This window comes from Rhinoraja longicauda, chromosome 32 (assembly GCF_053455715.1).
Source record: "Rhinoraja longicauda isolate Sanriku21f chromosome 32, sRhiLon1.1, whole genome shotgun sequence".
NCBI classification, from domain to species: Eukaryota; Metazoa; Chordata; class Chondrichthyes; order Rajiformes; family Arhynchobatidae; genus Rhinoraja; species Rhinoraja longicauda.
In genome coordinates this window covers 21,776,592-21,796,314 of record NC_135984.1, presented here as the reverse complement: position 1 = coordinate 21,796,314, position 19,723 = coordinate 21,776,592, and the positions used below count along the sequence as shown (strand labels likewise).

At 47.4% G+C, this 19,723-nt stretch overlaps 1 protein-coding gene across 1 annotated transcript in view; it reads right to left on the bottom strand.

The window, feature by feature from the left end:
* The window catches only part of robo3 (roundabout, axon guidance receptor, homolog 3 (Drosophila)), a 560,989-nt gene that overhangs the window by 31,168 nt on the left and 510,098 nt on the right, over positions 1-19,723 (bottom strand). Inside the window, 7 exon segments of the mRNA XM_078426827.1 lie at positions 667-909; positions 2,351-2,486; positions 4,939-5,217; positions 7,527-7,675; positions 7,775-7,817; positions 10,639-10,662; positions 13,883-14,077. Of these exon segments, the coding sequence (XP_078282953.1) occupies positions 667-909; positions 2,351-2,486; positions 4,939-5,217; positions 7,527-7,675; positions 7,775-7,817; positions 10,639-10,662; positions 13,883-14,077 (1,069 nt within the window).

Genomic DNA, 19,723 nt, shown 5'->3' with positions numbered 1-19,723 from the left:
CAAGACACTTCGGTCAATGGCAGAGAGTTGCAAACTAGGAACGTGCAAGAGGCCAGAGGTGATAGAGGACAGAGATACAAATGTAAAGCATTGACAGAAGTACCAATATTAGTCAATCAATTACTTTCTGCTATTTCCTAATATTTCTTTCCCTGATCTCCTCTTGCTCTGTTTGCTGTTGTTGCAGTTTATAAATACAGGTCCACCACCGATTTTCCAGCACCTCTGGTTCCAGAGCCTTCCCGGACTATCCGTTTTGCCGGACCATTAGAGGTCACGGCTTCCGAGAGGGGTTGAACGGTACTGGAATGGTCCATCTAGGCTACTGGGGAAGGGGCTGAGATAGCGGCCCACCAAAGCAGGCTCGGAGGGCGGCTATGGGAACAGATCTGCCAGCTCTGGCCGGGCTGGGGTTCCAGAGCCCCCGGGCCGCAGGGGGCAAATTCGTCCCGCTAATCAGAAGTCCAGCCGCGAAAGTCCTGATGAGGTCGAGATCGGCCTCTTCACACGGGCCGCAGGCACAGCGTTTTCGAGGGACTTTCCGGGGGCGGGGGGAATTTCGAGTGCCCTCTTGAATTCTGTCCGGGTTAGAGAAGGTGCCAGACCATGGGTTGCCGGAGAATCAGCTGTGGACCCGTACAATGACAAGTCCGTCAGCATGCTCACCGGTGTAAATGTGGAATCTCAAACTGATGAAGCCTCGGGATATCCTCAGTCACGCCGTGCCCTGCTGACCGCGCTTCCTCTCGAGGCGATGGTGTCAGTGTCGCCGTGGACTGTTGCCCGTAGGAGGTGGCTGGCGACGATGCCTCTCCTCGAGGGGGTGGAGGGGGTCCTTCCTCCTCACTCGCCCCCTCCACCAAGTAGGTTCTCTCGGGGAGTGGGGGACACCAGTCATCAACACCAGGGCTTCAAATGGAAAATAGGAAGACACTTTACTCTCAACAAAAGGTTTACGTTACATAGAAACAGAGAAAATAGGTCCAGAACAAGGGGCCACAGTTTAAGAATAAGGGGTAGGCCATTTAGAACTGAGATGAGGAAACACTTTTTCAGTCAGAGAGTTGTGAATCTGTGGAATTCTCTGCCTCAGAAGGCAGTGGAGGCCAATTCTCTGAATGCATTCAAGAGAGAGCTAAATAGAGCTCTTAAGGATAGCAGAGTCAGGGGGTATGGGGAGAAGGCAGGAACGGGGTACTGATTGAGAATGATCAGCCATGATCACATTGAATGGCGGTGCTGGCCCGAAGGGCTGAATGGTCTCCTCCTGCACCTATTGTCTATTGACCAGGAGTAGGCCATTCGGCCCTTCGAGCCAGCACCGCCATTCAATATTCACCGCCATGGCTGATCATCCAAATGTAGACCTCGTTCCTGCTTTCTCCCCAAGCTCTATCTAACTCTCTCTTGAAAACATCAATTACATTCATCCAATATCTTAACATGGAGCTTAGAACAGTACAGCACAGGATTGGGCCCTTCGGCCCAGTATGTGTGTGATGTATGATGCCAGGTTAAACTAATCTCATATGCCTGTGCATATCCATCAATCATTCGCATATCAGTTGAGTTGCTGCCTTACAGCACCAGAGACCCGGGTTCGACCCTGACTGTGTGTGCTTGTCCTTACGGAGTTTGTACGTTCTCCCTGTGACTTGCATGGGTTTTCTCCGGGACCTCCCGTTTCCTTCCACACTCCAAAGACATACAGGTTTGGAGGCCATTTGGTTTGGTATAAGTGTAGATTGTCCCTAGTGTGTGAAGGATAGTGTAAGTGTGAGAGTACAACTGGTCGCAGGTAGTCGATGGGCCGAAGGGCCAGTTTCTGCGCTGCATCTCCAACCTAAACCGAATTAAATGACTAATATACCCTTACATTCTCTCCAGATCCTACCACTTGCCAACACACTGGATGGGATTTACTGTGGCCAATTTACTTACTAACCATTGTGAGGGAAGTGGGGCATTTGAAACAAACCCACCTGGTCACAGGGAGAACTTACAACCACTGTACAGACAACATAAGAGATGGACAGAACATGCTGGAGGAACTCAGTGGGTCAGGCAGCATCTCTGGAGAAGAGGAATAGGTGACGTTTCGGGTCAAAAGCCTTCCTCTGAGAGGATCTCTTCCTCATAAGAGATGGGATTGCACCTGGGTAACTGGTGCTGTGAGGCAGCAGCTCGAACAAGTGCACCACTGTACCGCCTAATCTGACCGAGGCCTGCCTTGTGCTTTAAACTGGCACCAGAATATCCTAGAGTTTTCAGGCTGAGAGCTAAAATATCTCAGCCAGCCCAGGCTTTTGTCTAACACTTGGGTTGAGATACACAGTGAACACTCGCGTACCCGTACTCCTGCTCCTCTTCATCGTCGTAGGAATCTACATCCACGCTGGGTGGTGGCGGTGGCAGCAAGTCTGTCCAGTTCAGGGGTGTGGCCTTCGCTGACTTGGCATTCAGTTTCTGTTTGCCGGTTTTCCCACCTGTGGCAACGAGAATGGAGATATTTGGTTGATTGATCTATTGATACTCTGTGATCACACATGACAAGTCACAGTGAAATCCATTGCTTTACATACCGTACACAAAATACGCAAAGAGTCGCCATGTATAGGGTGGTGACAAAGTTACAAGTGTTCAAAATGGCCCCCGACGGTCCCTCTTTGTTTTTGGTGCCCCCCCCCCCCCCCCTCCCCCATGTCGGGTCCCTCTTTGTTCTCGGCGGCAGGTCCTCGACCAACTCCCAGCACCCACCGCCGGCCCGTCCGACATCCAATAGGTGTATGTTTAGTTTGGTTTACTTTAGAGATACCTCGCGTAAAACAGGCCCTTCGGCCCACCGAGCCCGTGCCGACCAGCGATCCCCCACACATTAACACTATGCACACTGACACACACTCGGGACAAATTTACATTTTATACCGAGCCAATTAGCCGACAAACCTGTACGTCTTTGGGGTGTGGGGGGAAACCGATGCTCCCGTAAAAAAAAAACCCACGCAGGTCACGGGCAGAACGTACAAACTCCGTACAGACAGCACCCGTGATCAGGACGGAATCCAGGTCTCTGGTGCTGTGAGGCAGCAACTCTACCTCTACGCCACTGTGCCACCCTATATGCAGCCTATATCTTTCAGCAATCACTGCCCATTTGACTACGGCTTGGATTTGTCAGATTCCTATATATTACCTTACTCCCACTGCATCTTCAGAAAAGAATTTCGCTATTGCGTTTACACTTTGCACCTGTGACAATAAAAGCACCATTGAACCAGTGAACCAATGGGTCATTGGATCCTTCAGGTGAACTGGATCATTGGACCCTTTGAAAGATAATTGACCCCCGATTCAGGTGGATTTCAAAGAGTCCGTGAGAGTGAGTGCATCCTTCTGTCTGACCACCGCTATTGATTAACCAGTCATCTCATTACTGTTTGTAGCAAGTCATCACTGAAGGATGACTGCTGCGTTTATGAGATCATTCATTCACCGCAATAAATCACCACGTTGATCATTTTCAGATACTTCGCAGTGACACGGTGAGATTCACTCGAAAGGAATAATATTATTCAGCAAAACACACTGCCTCTGACATCTTAGCATCAGTTAAATTTCACCCCTTCTCCTTCATGGACACCGACCTGTCTTGATCTATTGGCCACTTTACCCATGTAGTTATTCCTCTTTAGTTTAGTTTAGTTTAGTTCAGCTTAGCTAAGTTTAAAGATACAGCGTGGAAACAGGCCCTTTGGCCCACCGAGGCTGTGCCGACCAGTGATCTCCTTACACTAGTTCTACCCTAGACACCAGGGAACATTTACAGAGGCCAATTAAGCTACACACCTGTACATCTTTGGTATGTGGGAGGGAACCCGCAGTCGGTTCCATCTGTAATAAACTCGTGTCGACCCTAACCCTTGATTTCATGACCAAGGCACTGACTCTCTGAGCATTCCCCAAGGCCCCAGTTAAGCTTGATGCTTGGTCCCTTCCCACCTGGTCTGACTCTAGATCTGGCCCTGTCTGAGATTCACTGTGTTCTTATTTGCACACCTTTCATGAATCAATAAAAATAGACTGTGCATCCACAAACCTGACAAAATATAATTAGAACATCTATTTTATCGCCCACCAATCCGACACCCATCCAAAAACAAACCTGGTGTTGCACTCTTATACCTATCTACATGTCACTGTTTACTTACATTTACATTCAACTCTGAAAAGTGCTGAAGGAGAAAAAAGATAACATTTAGGGGTTTGAGGTAATGTGGTTTCCCAGATTGCCAAGGATAGAACAAAATAAGATACAGGAGCCATTCGGCCTATCGAGTCTGCTCAGCCATTCAAACATGGCTGATAGATTTGAGATATGGAAAAAAGGGCCAACCGTGAACTGAGGGCTGGTTGGGCTGAATGAGCTGATCTGTTTCTCCCCTGCTCTATTTGGCTGTGAAGTTGGCTTCGCAGCAGGTGGTGCAGCTGTTGAGTTGCTGTCTTGCGGTGCCAGTGACTTGGGTTTGATCCTGATTACGGGTGTTGTCTGTGCGGAGTTTTTATGTTCTGCCCATTACCCATGTGAGGATTCTCCAGGAAAGTCTGGTTTCCTCCCACACTCCAAAGATGTACAGGTTTGTAGGCCAATTGGCTTGGTATCAATGTAAATTGTCCCAAGTGCGTAGGATGGTGTTAATGAGCGGAGATCGCTGGCCGGCGCGGACTCGGTGGGCTGAAGGGCCTGTTTTCGCGCTGTATCTCTAAACTAAACTAAAGTAAACTAAGGCAGTGGTAGGATAATGTTGATATGCGGGGATTGCTGGTCGGCGTGGGCTTGGTGGGCCGAAGGGCCTGTTTCGGCGCTGTATCTCTAAACTAAACTAAACTAGACTAAACAAAACAAATACGGCAACATTATGCCAATTGTCAACATCTCACCGGCTTCTTGTCGGCCGCGCTCGGGCTGGGAATACTGGGTGTTGGAAGGTCCAGGCTGGGCACCCCAGTGTCCATTGACAGGGTCTGCTGTGTACTGGTTCTGGACTCCGAGGGGCACCACAGGAGTGCTTGCGTAGAGCGTGGTCTGCTGATTCGGGAAAGCTCCATTGAACGTGCGCAACTCGTCACTGGCGGAGTCGATGGTGCTGTAGATGGGCCCGTCAGACGTAATTGTGCCAAACTTTTCCGTCTGAGCAATGTAGTTGGAAATACCGGCATCTGGATTGAGGCACAGAAGGGAATAAAACAAGTAGTGATGTTTGTCATGTCGCCTGGGGGAACTGCTGATAACAGAGCAGAAATCAGCAATCTATTGAGTAGGAAGGAACTGGAGATGATGGTTTACACCCAAGATAGACACAAAATGCTGGAGTAACCCAGTGGGATAGGAATGGATGACATTTCGGGTCGAAGTCTGAAGAAACGTCACCCGAAACGTCACCCATTCCATCTCTCTGGAGATGCTGCCTATCCTGCTGTGTTACTCCGACATTTTGCAGCAATCAATTGACTTGGGTATTCTTCACGTGAATATCTTAAGATACTGGGACTATTGGAGGGATCCACTGGGTTACTCGAAGATTTCGGGGTTCATGCAAAGATGGTTTCTTGGGGTGACAAGATCCATTCTTGACAATGCCAGGCCTCATGGTGGATCTGTTGCTGGGACCTTAATGACGAGCCAGAGTACTCTGGGAATATCAAAGGCCAGCACTGTGTTGTGATGGCACAGGTTAATGGCTGCCATTGCACAACCATAGCATTCTCATCCCATTACCCCAAGTTGGGTGACACAGTGGGGCAGAGACCGGTGTTCGATCCTGACCTCGGGTGGAGTTTGCACGTTCTCCCCGTGGCTCCATGTTCTCTCTGTGACGTGGGTAAGATATCACAGGCACTTGTACAACCTTGGTTTGTGCTTTCAGAATAGTGCAGGACAGCAGCAGTGACAGGGGACTGTCTTCCATGATGTCCCATCAACCATTTACAGGGCAGGCAAACTCACTGATGCAATGGAGGAGGAAGAGGGTCAGTTTATTGTCACGTGCACCGAAGTACAGTGCAACGATGCTGTTGCGTGCTAACCAGTCAGCGGAAGGACAATACAATCGCCCCTTCCACGGTGTAGAGGTACGTGATAAAGGGAATAACGTGCATAATGTATAGTGGAAGATAAAGTCCAGTAAAGTCAAAGATAGTCCGAGGGTATCCAACGGGATAGATAGTGGGTCAGGACTAGTTGTTGGTCGGATGGTTCAGTTCACTGATAACAGTTGGGAAGAAATTGTGCCTGAATTTGCAGCTGTGCGTTTTCACACTTCTATACGTCTTGCTTGAAGGGAGGGGGGTGGGAGGGGGAAGGGGGGTGGGGGGGGGGGAAGGTTGTTCGGAGTACTGTACATGAAAAGAGCAGATGCAAGAAGGAGGAGGAACTGCAACCAGCAGGGAAACTGGAAGAAAGCAGCTTTCTGCAACTGATTATATGTCATTGGTTTTGATTATTACATCAATATAAAAACATTAACTTAAATGTTATTTGAGGGGTGAGTGGGATTGTGCGAGGGTGAGGGGTGAGTGGGATTGAGCGAGGGTGCGGGGTGAGTGGCAAGACGTCTCCCTCATCTCCTTTCTAAAGGTACGTCCTTTTATTCTCAAAATGCTGGAGAAACTCAGCAGGTCAGGCAGCATCTCAGGAGAGAAGGAATGGGTGACGTTTCGGGTCGAGACCCTTCTTCAGACGTCAGAGTCTGAAGAAGGGTCTCGACCCGAAACGTCACCCATTCCTTCCCTCCTGAGATGCTGCCTGACCTGCTGAGTTACTCCAGCATTTTGTGAATAAATACCTTCGATTTGTACCAGCATCTGCAGTTATTTTCTTATACGTCCTTTTATTCTGAGACTATGGCCTCTGGTCCTAGACTCTCCCACCAATGGAAACATCCTCTCCACATCCATTCTACCCAGGCTTGAAGAAGTAGCTTAAAGCTGCCGTGTCGGGAGCCATGCCGACCTATCAAAAAGCCGTGACCACTGAAGCTCCCGATAGTCTCTGTGAACGTGACTATCCTCCACCCTCCATGCCCCATCACTCACACATCTCTGTATTGTGGTGCATTGCCTCTGGGATATCATATTCAAAAGCTACGCACATCTTTTAGTTTAGCTTAGTTTAGTTTAGTTTAGAGATACAGCGCAGAAACAGGCCCTTCGGCCCACCAAGCCCATGCAGACCAGAGATCCCAGCACACAAAAGATATCCTACACACAGTAGGGACAATTTACATTTATACCAAGCCAATTAACCTACAAACCAGCACGTGTTTGGAATGTGGGAAGAAACCAAAGATCTCGGAGAAAACCCGTGCAGTCACGGGGAGAACGGACCAACTCTGTACAGACACACCCGTAGTCAGGATCAAACCCAGGTCCCTGGCCTTGTAAGGCAGCACCGCGCCGCCGTTAAATCTGTCGACAACTGTCGTGTCTGCATCTGCATACACCGTACACAAACCATTCACCTCACTCACCATTGTAGAACCGTTCAGTAGCTTCTTGTTTTGCTATACAAGAGCTGGCAGTAGTTTCCTTTCCATTGCTGTTGTGCATCAGGTTGGAAGCTGGCCACGAGTCCGCCAGCCAGGGGTAGTTGGTGACATTTGCGTTCAGGATTCCTGGCCTGGGAGGATATTTCAGCAGGTGAATACCACAGCTCAGCATCACGACTTAAACGCTACTGCTTGGATATTTTGTTTAGAATGAATTGATTATAAATTACCCGCTATTGGTGATGCCTGCAGCCTCAGCGTGTGGAAAAGCTACTGCATTGAAAGGAAAGACCAGTTAAACCTTTACAACATGCCTAAAGCGCGGTGAACACACACAACAGAAGGGTGAAAAGAGACCATCAAGCATATACGGTAGAGCCGAATCCAGTGCAGAATGCAACGTAATGTTGGCACCATTTCACTGTTCACGAGGGCAACTGCTAGGAAAGGCAAACCATAAATCCATTCCCAATTTACAAAGGTCTGGGAATTTCCTATCTGATTTCCTGCAGCAATCAAGGACATTTAGGGACTCTGCCTCTTCACACTAATAAAGAGTGCAGCATACGTGCCTGAGTTACAGGCTTATATGTTCATATGTAATTGGGAAAATCTGCACCCACACTTCAGTGCTGAACTAGTTCACTGTTGGATGAGATGTAAAACCAAGGCCTACTTGTCCTCCCACAAAATGTCCAGTCAAAGATCTTTTTGCACTCTTTGAATAAGAGCAGAGAATTTCCACCCAGTATCCTGGACATTCCTTCTGCCTCGACCAACGCCAACCTCAAGACATTCCTTCTCTCAGATGGTGGCGAATCTCTGAAATTCTCTGCCCCCGAGTGTGGTGGAGGCCAGATCGTTAACAAATTGAGGACTTGAGGGATATGGGGAACAGGCACAGTAGAAACCAGCAAAGATCAGCCATCATCAGAGGGAAAGGTTTGGCAGCCTTGAGGGGTGAAGTGGCCTTCTCCTACTTTCTTGTGATTTTGTGTTCTAAGATACACTATCATCATGCGGTCATTTGATATTTGACTGTAAAGCGTTTTGGCAATACTTATTGTCAATTCCTATTTCAATTTTCTAAAGGCACTTTAAAAAATGCAGCTCCAAATGTTCTGTGAATCTTTACAATGATAAAGGGATTAGTGGTCGAACCAAGCAACTGCAGATGCTGGTTTACAAAAAAAAAAGGACACAAAGTGTTGGAGTAACTCAGAGTCTGAAGTAGGGTCCCGACCCGAAATATCACCTAACAATGCTCTCCAGGACCCCCTGAGTTACTCCAGCACTTTGTGTCTTTTTTTAAAGGGGATTAGTTAATGCTCATTCCACTAACGTGCGTTTCTGCACATCAGGTACGGTCGTCAGTTTTCCTCTTGCTTGAGGATTGCCACAGGTCCAAGTTGGGAACTCGGTGGGAAAAAAAACCATTCCTAATTTGGCAAGTCAAGTCAAATGGACCACAGAGTCCAACGTTACACCATGTCCTGGTGTCACATGTACTGGTGTGTCAGCCATTTGGAAGAAGACCATGGGCTGCCAACAAATCGTTTCAGGTAGCAATTTGAACCTCGAGTGCATCCCATTTACTGGTGCATGTCGTTGCCGGGTGTGGCTCCCAACAGGGGCAAAAGGTTGGACGTTACCTCGGGAAACAGCTTCACTTTTGCTTGGCCTCTGAAGCCTCTAAGGACTGGGTGTGGGGCACAGACATGACGTAGCACTCAACAAACAAGTCGGGTGTGCCAGGCACTCGCGCATACACTGGTCACCTGCACCACAGTGTGCCGCAGGATAATATTTCATAAAAATTGTCAAAAGAAATGCTGCACAGTCTGAATCGCCAGTATCTGGTAGCTGGATCTGTTCCATATTTTTGAACCATCTATCATTTAGAAGGATTATTTTACCTAATAGAAATCACTAGATTTTCATTCTTTGATGTTTAGATCCAGCCTGATTGATCTATGTTAATTTATTTCCCTACTTTCTTCGCTCCCAGCGGTTTTTTGAAAGGAAAATCCATTTTATTGACCAGCTATCTGTTCAGTGCTGACAGACGACCATTTTGTCATCTGCCTTCCCGATAGCTCAATTTTCCCAGCATGCTCTTAACACAACACTGACTGTAATTGATTGGAGCAACCTTGCAGAGAAATCATTCAATTTAAAATGACAGCCAGGAATTAGATTGCAGCTCTTTTAATAGGAATGCATTAAACTTCTGCGGTTGAGGTATTGTCTTTGCGTTTGTCGAAAAGAAAATACATCTGCATGTTGGAAACACAAGAAGTGGCAGATTGTGGATGCCTTTTTTGTCTTCTTTTTACCTCTAGCCTTTGTCGCTTACTCCACCCATCTACCAAACAAACCCCCCTCACTTGCATCTACCTATGACCTGCCAGGCTTTGTCCTGCTACAAAGGTAGACGCAAAATGCTGGAGGAACTCAACGGGTCAAGCAGCATCTCTGGAGAAAATGGATAGGTGACGTTTCAGGTCAATAGACAATAGACAATAGACAATAGACAATAGGTGCAGGAGGAGGCCATTCGGCCCTTCGAGCCAGCACTGGCGTTCAATGTGATCATGGCTGATCATTCTCAATCAGTACCCCGTTCCTGCCTTCTCCCCATACCCCCTGACTCCGCCATCCTTAAGAGCTCTATCTAGCTCTCTCTTGAATGCATTCAGAGAATTGGCCTCCACTGCCTTCTGAGGCAGAGAATTCCTTCTGAGGCAGAGAAGGGTCGGGACCCTTCTTCAAACAGTCCTGCGCAACCTCTTTTCCAGCTTTCTTCCCCCTACTACAATCAGTCTGAAGAAGGGCCTTGACCCGAAATGTCACCTATCTATTCCCTCCACAGATACAGCTTGACCCATTGGGTTACTCCAGCACTTTGTGTTTTACACATTCCTGTATCTTGTTGTGCCAAAAGTGGACAGCAGTTATTATTCTTGAGGACTATCATGACATTTGGAGCTTTTTTTTTTTTGTTGCTTTCCCTCACAATTGTGAACTTTGGAACTTAGACGACAAGGAAACAGTCCAAACTATGAGTGAACATGAAATGGCTGCATGACCATACCTGCTGGCGTGTAGGCAAAGGAAGCTGTAAAGAGAAGAGGAGAGAAAGAGGATGGTCAGCAGATGATTTTAGATTTTTAGATTTAGAGATACAGCATGGAAACAGGCCCTTCGGCCCACTGAGTCCGCACCGCCCAGCGATCCCCACACATTAACACTATCCTACACACACTAGGGACAATCTTTTTACATTTTACCCAAGCCAATTAACCTACATACCTGTACGTCTTTGGAGTGTGGGAGGAAACCGAAGATCTCGGAGAAAACCCACGCAGGTCACGGGGAGAACGTACAAACTCCGTACAGACGGCGCCCGTAGTCAGGATCGAACCTGTCTCCGGCGCTGCATTCGCTGTAAGGCAGCAACTCTACCGCTGCGCCACCGTGCCACACTAGATGGGATCAACACTGCAGAGGTCTCTACGTAACCCAGCCCATGAAGTTAGATGGCCGCATTCACAAGCAGAGATCAGAGCCACCTTCCAATATACCCTCTTGCCTCTGAAGTGATGGGATAATGTCCTAATGCCATTGATTGAATGAAGGCACAAGAATTTCGCAGATTTTTATTAAAAAACTATTTTACCATTTTAAGCAAAGCAGGAGGTAATAATTTTAAAAATAATAATTGTCGACACGAGGAAATGCAGAGGCAAGTTTACTTTTAGACTCAAAGTGCTGACATAACTCAGCAGGTCAGGCAGCATCCTTGGAGAGCATGTACAGGTGACGTTTCGGGTCGGGACCCTAAACCTTTCATGTGCCAGACTTGCCCCACCTCCACCTCTCTTCCAGCTTTCTCCCCCGTAACCCTCCACTACAATCAGCCTGAAGAAGGGTCTCAACCTGAAACGTCGCCATTACATGTTCTCCAGAAGTGCTGCCCTGACCCTGCTGAGTTACTCCAGCACAATTGTTTGCAACAAAAACTAAGGCGGTTCAAGGATTAACATTACCAATGCAGAAGCAATGACATCTAATTCTGCGGATAATGTAACTTTTATAATTGCTGACGTCCGATTCTTTGGTGTGTTTTCACATGGAGCCACAGCTCCAGCTGTGCTGCAGATGACTAGTGCGCGGGTGAATGCCTATCCTCCCTGTGTGTAGGTTCAGCTGCGGTGTTAGAGGCATCCTGGAGAGCAAAGACTCTTTCATTCCAGGAAGTGAATGTTAGTCATCGAAAGATAGAAACACAGAGAATAGGTGCAGGAGGAGGCCATTCGGCCCCCTCGAGCCAGCACCACCATTCAATGTGATCATGGCTGAACATCCAAAATCAGTACCCCGTTCCTGCTTTCTCCCCATAACCCTTGATTCCGTTAGCCCTAAGAGCTAAATCTAACTCAATAGACAACAGACAATAGACAATAGGTGCAGGAGTAGGCCATTCGGCCCTTCGAGCCAGCACCGCCATTCAATGTGATCATGGCTGATCATTCTCAATCAGTACCCTGTTCCTGCCCTCTCCCCATACCCCCTGATCTCAGACTAACCACGAGTTGGTGGTCGGTACAGACTCGGTGGGCCGAAGTGCCTGTTTCCGTGCTGCATCTCTGAAGTCTAAAGTTAGCAGGTACCTCGCAAGGTGGTCAGAACAGCTGTCTGTCCATCGCTGTGTCAATGACTGGGGGTTGAAGGGGAACAATGGCTTTCTTAAAAACATGCGGCTGAAGTTGAACAAGTGGGTGCAGTGTCATGGACAGAGTTACTCAGTGACCTGGAGTGAATCACTGCAGTGCCTCAGTAAACTGGAGCAGGGATCAGCTGAATAGCCGACAGTCAATGCCTCAAGGCCAACCTCACTTACCTGGAAGGTGATGGGTTTAGTTAGTGCTGTAATGGACAGAAAGAACGGATATCGTGCGAGCATTGTTATTGTTAGACGAGAACTGTTGGGGGGGGGGGATTGGATGGATCCTAAGAGTTATCAATCCTCTAAAATCAACTGCAGAACAAGTTGGCAATACCCCAAACACTCTGAACAACTTGGACAAAGGGGTCCTGTATCCACAGGGCACCAGCATCTTGACTTATGAACGTCAAATGGGACTAGCACCATGTCGACAGTGAAGTCATGGTGCCAGGGCAGTGAGTTAGCCCTGCCACACAGCAAGGCCAGATAGTGGGCATTATCATACTCCAAATACAAACACAGATTGTGGGCATACTCTAATTACAAACAGGTTTGAGCTGTGGCCTGTTCAACCTGTATGATACTGAACCATACATATCAGGAAGAGCGCAGGAGTGATCCTTTGTGCGCCGAAGGGTCTCTTCCTGTGCTGTACTGATTCCTGGTCCTTGCTTCTACAGTAGAAGAACCTGTTGGTGGCCAGAGCCAAATGAGACCCGACCTCACCTCTGCCCAACGGCAAGAACTGCCAATCACACACTGCAGCCTCTGGGACAGGCACCGAGTTGGAATGACAGCTTTGTTGATGGAGGACGAGGTTCGTGGGAGGTATCACATCGAGCATCCACATTCAGGAGAAGCGGGGAGAGAACAGCCTGCCGGTAGTGAGAGGGGGCAAGGAGGCATTATTCCAATAGGGACCAGTGAAGCTGCTCACCTGGTCACTGAGGCAGCAGAGGGTTAATGGCAAGACCTACCTTCTGATGATGAAGATCATTATAGCATAGACCAGCGTGGATATGGATGAGTTCTACCCTTTGACTATCTCTGGCTCCCAGCCCGACAACACCACAACACTACACCAAAGTCCACAAACCCATCTCTTTCAGCTTCGTTTCCATTTGCCTGCAACCTCCTTCAACACAACAGTACTCTTGACAATCTTGCACTCATCTATTTCTAGTTGATTTTCACCTCCCAATTGCGACTCATGCTTTCAGCACCAGCCACATGAATCTCTCCCTGATCCACTCTGCTCCATAAAACCTGCCCCAATATCTCTTTGATAGACACAAAATGCAGGAGTAACTCAGCAGATCAGGCAGCATCTCTGGAGAAAAGGTGCAGGTGACATTTCAGGTCAAAACCTTTCTTCAGACTCAAGTCTGAAGAAAGGTTCCGACCCGAAACATCATCTACTCCTTTTCTCCAGAGATGCTGCCTGACCCGCTGAGTTACTCCAGCATTTTGTGTCTATCTTCGGTGCAAACCAGCGTCTGCGGTTCCTTCCTACACCGATCACCCATTGCATGGCTCACTGCCATGTGTTTCTACGAAGAGCCTTGGGTACAGCACAAATGAAACTTGTTGATGTCGTTTCCCTCCTCACCAGTGTAGTGGCTGAGTTCCTTCCTCTTCTTTCGTCGGCAGTAGAGCCACACGCTGAAGCCCATCAGGATGACCCAGCACGCCCCACCAATGCCAGCAATAAATGCCGGCTGCTTCACCACGTCCGTTATCTGTTCCGCCAGGCTGACATTTTCCGTCTCCTCCACTGGCACCGACTCCTGGTCCGAAGGTAGACCTGGGGACAGAAGAACAGGTTAGGAGAGACTCCAAAGTGCCCCCAAAATAAAGCCATTTTTAATTCAAAGTAAACCAAGTCACAAATTTGACTTGTGGACTGATGTGAAGGAAATGTTAGCCTGCTGACCACTCTGTCACTTTTGCAATCTGGATGATATGTTATTTCCACCCAAAACCAATTTCTGCCTAACTTCTACCTTGAAATGTCACCTTTTTTCCTGTATGTTGAGGAACTCCTGCCTGATAGAAGTGGAGACAACTATGAGAGGTATAGATGGGGTAAACAGTCAGAACCTTTTTCCGAGGATGGAGATGTCAAAGACTAGAGGGCATAGGTTTAAGGCGAGAGAGGTAAAGTTCACAAGAGATGTGTGGGGCAAGATTCTTTACACAGATTGGAGGGTGCCTGATATGTGCTGACAGGGGTGGCAGTGGAGGCAGATACAATAATGGCCTTTAAGAGGCTTTTAGCTCCATACATGTGTGCGCAGTGAATGAGGAGGGTTATGGATCGTGTATAGTCAAATGAGATTAGTTTACCATGGCATCATGTTAAGCACAGACATTGAGGGCCGAAGGGTCTGACTCTGTGCTCTACTGTTCGATGTTCTGTGCTAAATGCTCCCATTTCCTCTGGTCCATAATTCCAAATTATAGAATCAAATATTTTATGAGAGATAGGGAACATCGTTCGACCGATTCGATTTAGAGCGACCCTGCCTAACTACGTATTACCAGTACAGGATCTGTACCTTACAGTTCTCAGTTCTTCAAATACATGTCCGAGTTGCTTAAATGCGGTGAGATTTTTGCCTCGACCACTATTTCAGTCAGTGAGCTTCTGACCTCTAGCCTCACTCCCCTCAGCTATTCTTCTCGAGCTTCTACCATTTACTTTAAGTCTTTGCCTCCTTGGTTTCTGACGCCCATGCTAATGGGAATAGGATTTGTTTTCCATCAATCTATTTAGGTGTTGCTTCATTTTGTTCACCTGAACTAAGTTCAACAAAGGCTTTTTTTCATTAACCATCAGGCTCTTGACCCACCTTGCCCAACACTATCTCGGCACCAGCCTACCAAGGACAATGTCGAAGGTTGCACTAAATATTTCCGCTTGTACAATTAGGGGTTGGTTCAGTTCAGTTCAGTTTAGTTTTATTGTCATGTGTAGCGAGGTACAGTGAAAAGCTTTTGTTGCGTGTTAACCAGCCAGCGTAAAGGCCATGCATGTTTACAATCGAGTCATTTACAGTGTATAGATACATGATAAGGAAAAAACGTTTAATGCAAGGTAAAGTCTGATTAAAGATAGTCCAAGGGTCACCAATGAAGTATATCGTAGTTCAGGACCGCTCTCTGGTTATGGTAGGATGATTCAGTTGCTTGATAACAGCTGGGAAGAACCAGTCCCAGGCAAGAATACCAGTCAATCTATCGCATTATTGTTTGTTGTATATTTATTTGTTGTGTTGTTGTGTTTAATGTGCCTGTAAATCTGCAATAACTATGAATTTCAATGCTTTGGGCCTGATGCATATATAATATTTCACTACACTTAACTCTCCACTCAGCCTGTTCTGTTCCAAAGAAAACAAAACTGGAATTGAAGAAGAGGTGACACAGTGGTGTAGAAGGAGGGGCCACGTCTTTACAGGTTCAGACTCCTGGATTCCGAGCCTGACCTTTGATCCTGTGCAGAATTTGTCCATTTTCCCTGTGACTGTGTGGGACATCAGACTCTGGTTTCCTCCCTCATCCCAAAGATGTGCAGGTTGTGACATTAATTGGCTTCTGTGAGTTGCTCTTCATGTGTGGTGTGATATGGTGTGATATGGTGTGATATGGTGTGAGTGGTGGGATATGGGGGAATTGATGGGAATGTGGGGAGTTGATGGGAATGTCGGGAGCATAAATAGGTTATGCTTTCAGTAAAATGGGCGCTTGGTAATGGATGTGGACTTGGAGGCCCAACAAGGCTGATTCTGAACTAATTCTCTCTTGGAATCTGGGAAAGTTTCAACATATCCCTGGAGACCATTGGCTTAGTCTTTAGACTTGAGAGATATAATGCAGAATACAGCTATTTAGCCCACCGAGTTCGCACTGACCAGCGTTCACCCCTTACACTAACACTATCCTACACACTAGGGACAATTTACAATTTTACTGAAGCCAATTATCCTACAAACCTGCTCGTCTTTGGAGTGTGGGAGAACCCACGGAAAACCCACGCGGTCACGGGGCAAACATACAAACTCCATACAGACAGCGCCCACAGTCAGAATTGAACCTGGGTCTCTGGCGCTGTAATGCAGCACCTCTATCGCTGCGCCACTGTGCCGCCACCCCCCCCCCCCCCCCCCCAGCCCATGGAAGAATCCCTGTCCTCTACAGAATAGAGCAGGTGGCTGTCAGGATCATTTCACAACTGATGGATTTTTGTTCAGCCTCGGGATTAGGGAAACTGACACAGGAAGATGGAGACATGGATCTAACAGAATGGCTGCAGAGGCTTCGTGTCTGTCAGGTCCGCTCCCGTCTAGACCAGTGGAGACGCACGCGTTCACTAGCTACGCGTTCCTTGCAGCAGCACCGCTCCATGCTGGGGAGATGCAGTGAAGTGCACACGCACAGCCAAGGCCCATTGCACAGCTCCACAGCTAAATGAGGTGAAATTATTGTTTAATTTGTCTTTAATGAATGCTTCTCTGTAAAGGGATGCTTCAAGCTGGGCTGTGCAAAGGCCTCCTGCCGAACGAGGCTCACATTGTATCAGATTTAAAAAATAATTTCCCAGTCATTAAAAATACATTTCATTGTTTAATGTTGCTTCAGCTTCAGTGGTCTCTAAGTACCTGTGGGGCTCCACAGAGCTCAATTTCTGGATCAATTATAATCTAACCAATTGTTTAAATCATGGGAACCCAGAGATTTTGAAGCATCAAAACCGCCAGTTTTTTTGTCAGAATTCTAGATGCCTGCAACACAGGAGAGATCACGCAACGCGTTGTGTTAACACCAGCTCTCTGAAAGAGTTAGTTGAACGGTCTTTCCTTTCCCCAGAGCTCTGCAAAATCTTTAAGCCCTCACTCAATTCCGTCCTGAAAGCCGTTCCTGACACCATTTCCACCACCCTTTCAAACAGTGAATTGCAGATTTTTACACCAGGCTGCTGAAGAAATTCTCATCTCCCTCCTTTGATTATTTTGTCAATGACCTTAAATGAGAGTCTATTAGTTATCGACCCTCCTGCCAGTGGAACTCTCCATTCAATCAAGACCCTTCAGAATTTTAAAGATGCGTATTGAATCTCCGAGAAACCTCCAAGCATCTGTTCTGAACCATACAGCACGGCACTGACAACATTGCCTTCAAGAATCACACGGTGGATTGGCTGTTCAGCATTTCCATTAGGGAGCAACAGATCATGCATTGACCCACGCATTTTCTACGTTGGATGTATGTGTCCAGACTGAGATGTCAGGCAGCAATTGTCCGCTATTCCTTTCAGAGAACGATACTGCTCAGAAACATGCTCTTCGGCCCACAATGTCTGTGCTGAACAAGATGCCAGGTTAAACCAATCTCCTCTGCCTGCACGTCATCCATCTCCCTTCATTCCCTGCATATCCACCTGCCCATGTAAAGACCTCTTAAAGGCCACTACCCTGCCCGCTTCTCCCACCACACACTGGCAGAGTGTTCCAGGCGTCCACCACTCTCTGTGTAGCACATCTCATTTAAATTCCTCCCCCCCCCCTCTGATCTTAAAAGGGTGCCCTCCAGTTTTTGACATTTCTGCTAATTAACCTACAAACCTGTACGTCTTTGGAGTGTGGGGGAAACCGAGATCTCAGAGAAAACCCACATGGTCACGGGGAGAACGTACAAACTCCATAGTCGGGATCGAACCCGGGTCTACGGCGCTTAACGTGCTGTGAGGCAGAAACTCTATCGCTGCGCCACCATGCCGCACTAAACATTAAACACTTTATTGGAACACTTTCTAATACTACTGGTGTTAGGAGGTTTTACTGAATCCTACCATCAGATTTCTCAGGTGTTGGTCGCCATTTGTCAAACGAGATGCTATTCCAAACGTGCAGCAGCAGTAATATTTTTTCTCATCTATACATTTTTGATGCTCCTTGCAAGGCCAGGATTTATTGCTTAATTCCCCTGGACAGGGTGGTGCTGAGGACGTTCTTGAACTGCCAGATCCTTCTTGTAAAGTTACCTTTACAGTGCTGTTCGATAGATGTTGCAGGATTCCAGCAATATACTTCCAACTCAGGCTGGTGTGTGATTTAAAGGGGAACCTAGAGATGATGGTGTTCCCATGAACTACTGATAAGGTCATAAGAAATAGGAGTAGAATTAGGCCATTCGGCCCATCAGGTCTACTCCGCCATTCAATCATGGCTGATCTATCTCTCCCTCCTAACCCCATTCTCCTGCCTTCTCCCCATACCCTCTGACACCTGTACTAATCAAGTATGGTACCATATAATGCACAGAATTTTACTGTCACATCCCAACTCCAAAGACCCCAATCCATTCGAGAAATTCAGCAGACAATTTAGACTGATGCTTCAGAGCATTGTTGAGGAACAGTTGCATCGTTGAAGGTTCCATCATTTGGGTGAGACATTTGCTTCTCATTGGTTCTAAAAGGTTGCATTATGCTATTTGAACAGCAGGGGCATTTGACCTAAGTGCCTTGGCCACCAATTCGGCCTTAGCAACAGCAAAGCTGTTTTGTTATCATTGCATTGTTGGCTGTGGGATTTTCTGAGCGCAAACTGGCCGCTGCATTGTTAACACCTCAACAGTGACTACACTTCAGAAAACAATGCCATTGGCTGTAAAAAGACTGAGAACATTGAACATTAGAACATGGGCCAACACAGTGATGCAGCGGCAGAGTTGCTGCCTTACACCGATAAAGACCCCGATTCAATCCTGACAATGAGTGCTGTCTGTACCGAGTTTGTACGTTCTCCCCATGACTGCATGGGTTTTCTCCGGGTTCTGCAGTTTCCTCTCACATTCCAAAGAGGTGTAGGTGTGTAGGTTAATTGGCTTCTGTAAATTGCCCCAAGCGTGTAGGATGCAAAACTGTGGTAACGTAGAACTACTCCATGGGTGTAGGGAGGAACTGCAGATGTGGCTTAAACCGTAGATAGACACAAAATGCTGGGACAGGCAACATCTCTGGAGAGAAGGAATGGGTGACGTTTCGGGTCCAGACCTTTCTTCAGGCTGAAAGTCACGGGAGATGTGGAGAGAAAGAGAACAATAAGTGAAAGATATGCAAAAAAAGTAATGATGATAAAGGTGTTTGCTGGGTGAAAATGAGAAGCTGGTTCGACTTGGGTGGGGGAGGGATGGAGAGAGAGGGAATGCAGGGGTTACTTGAAGTTGGAGAAATCAATATTTAACCACTGGGTTGTAAGCTGACCAAGCGAAATATGAGATACTTTTCAGCATCTCATTTGTGTTTAGCCTCACTCTGACAATGGAGGAGCCCTAGGACAGAAAGGTCAGTGGGGGAATGGGAAAGGGGAATTAAAGTGTTTAGCAAACGGAAGATCAGGTAGGTCCAGATGGAGTGAGCAAAGGTGATCAACGATATGATCGCCCA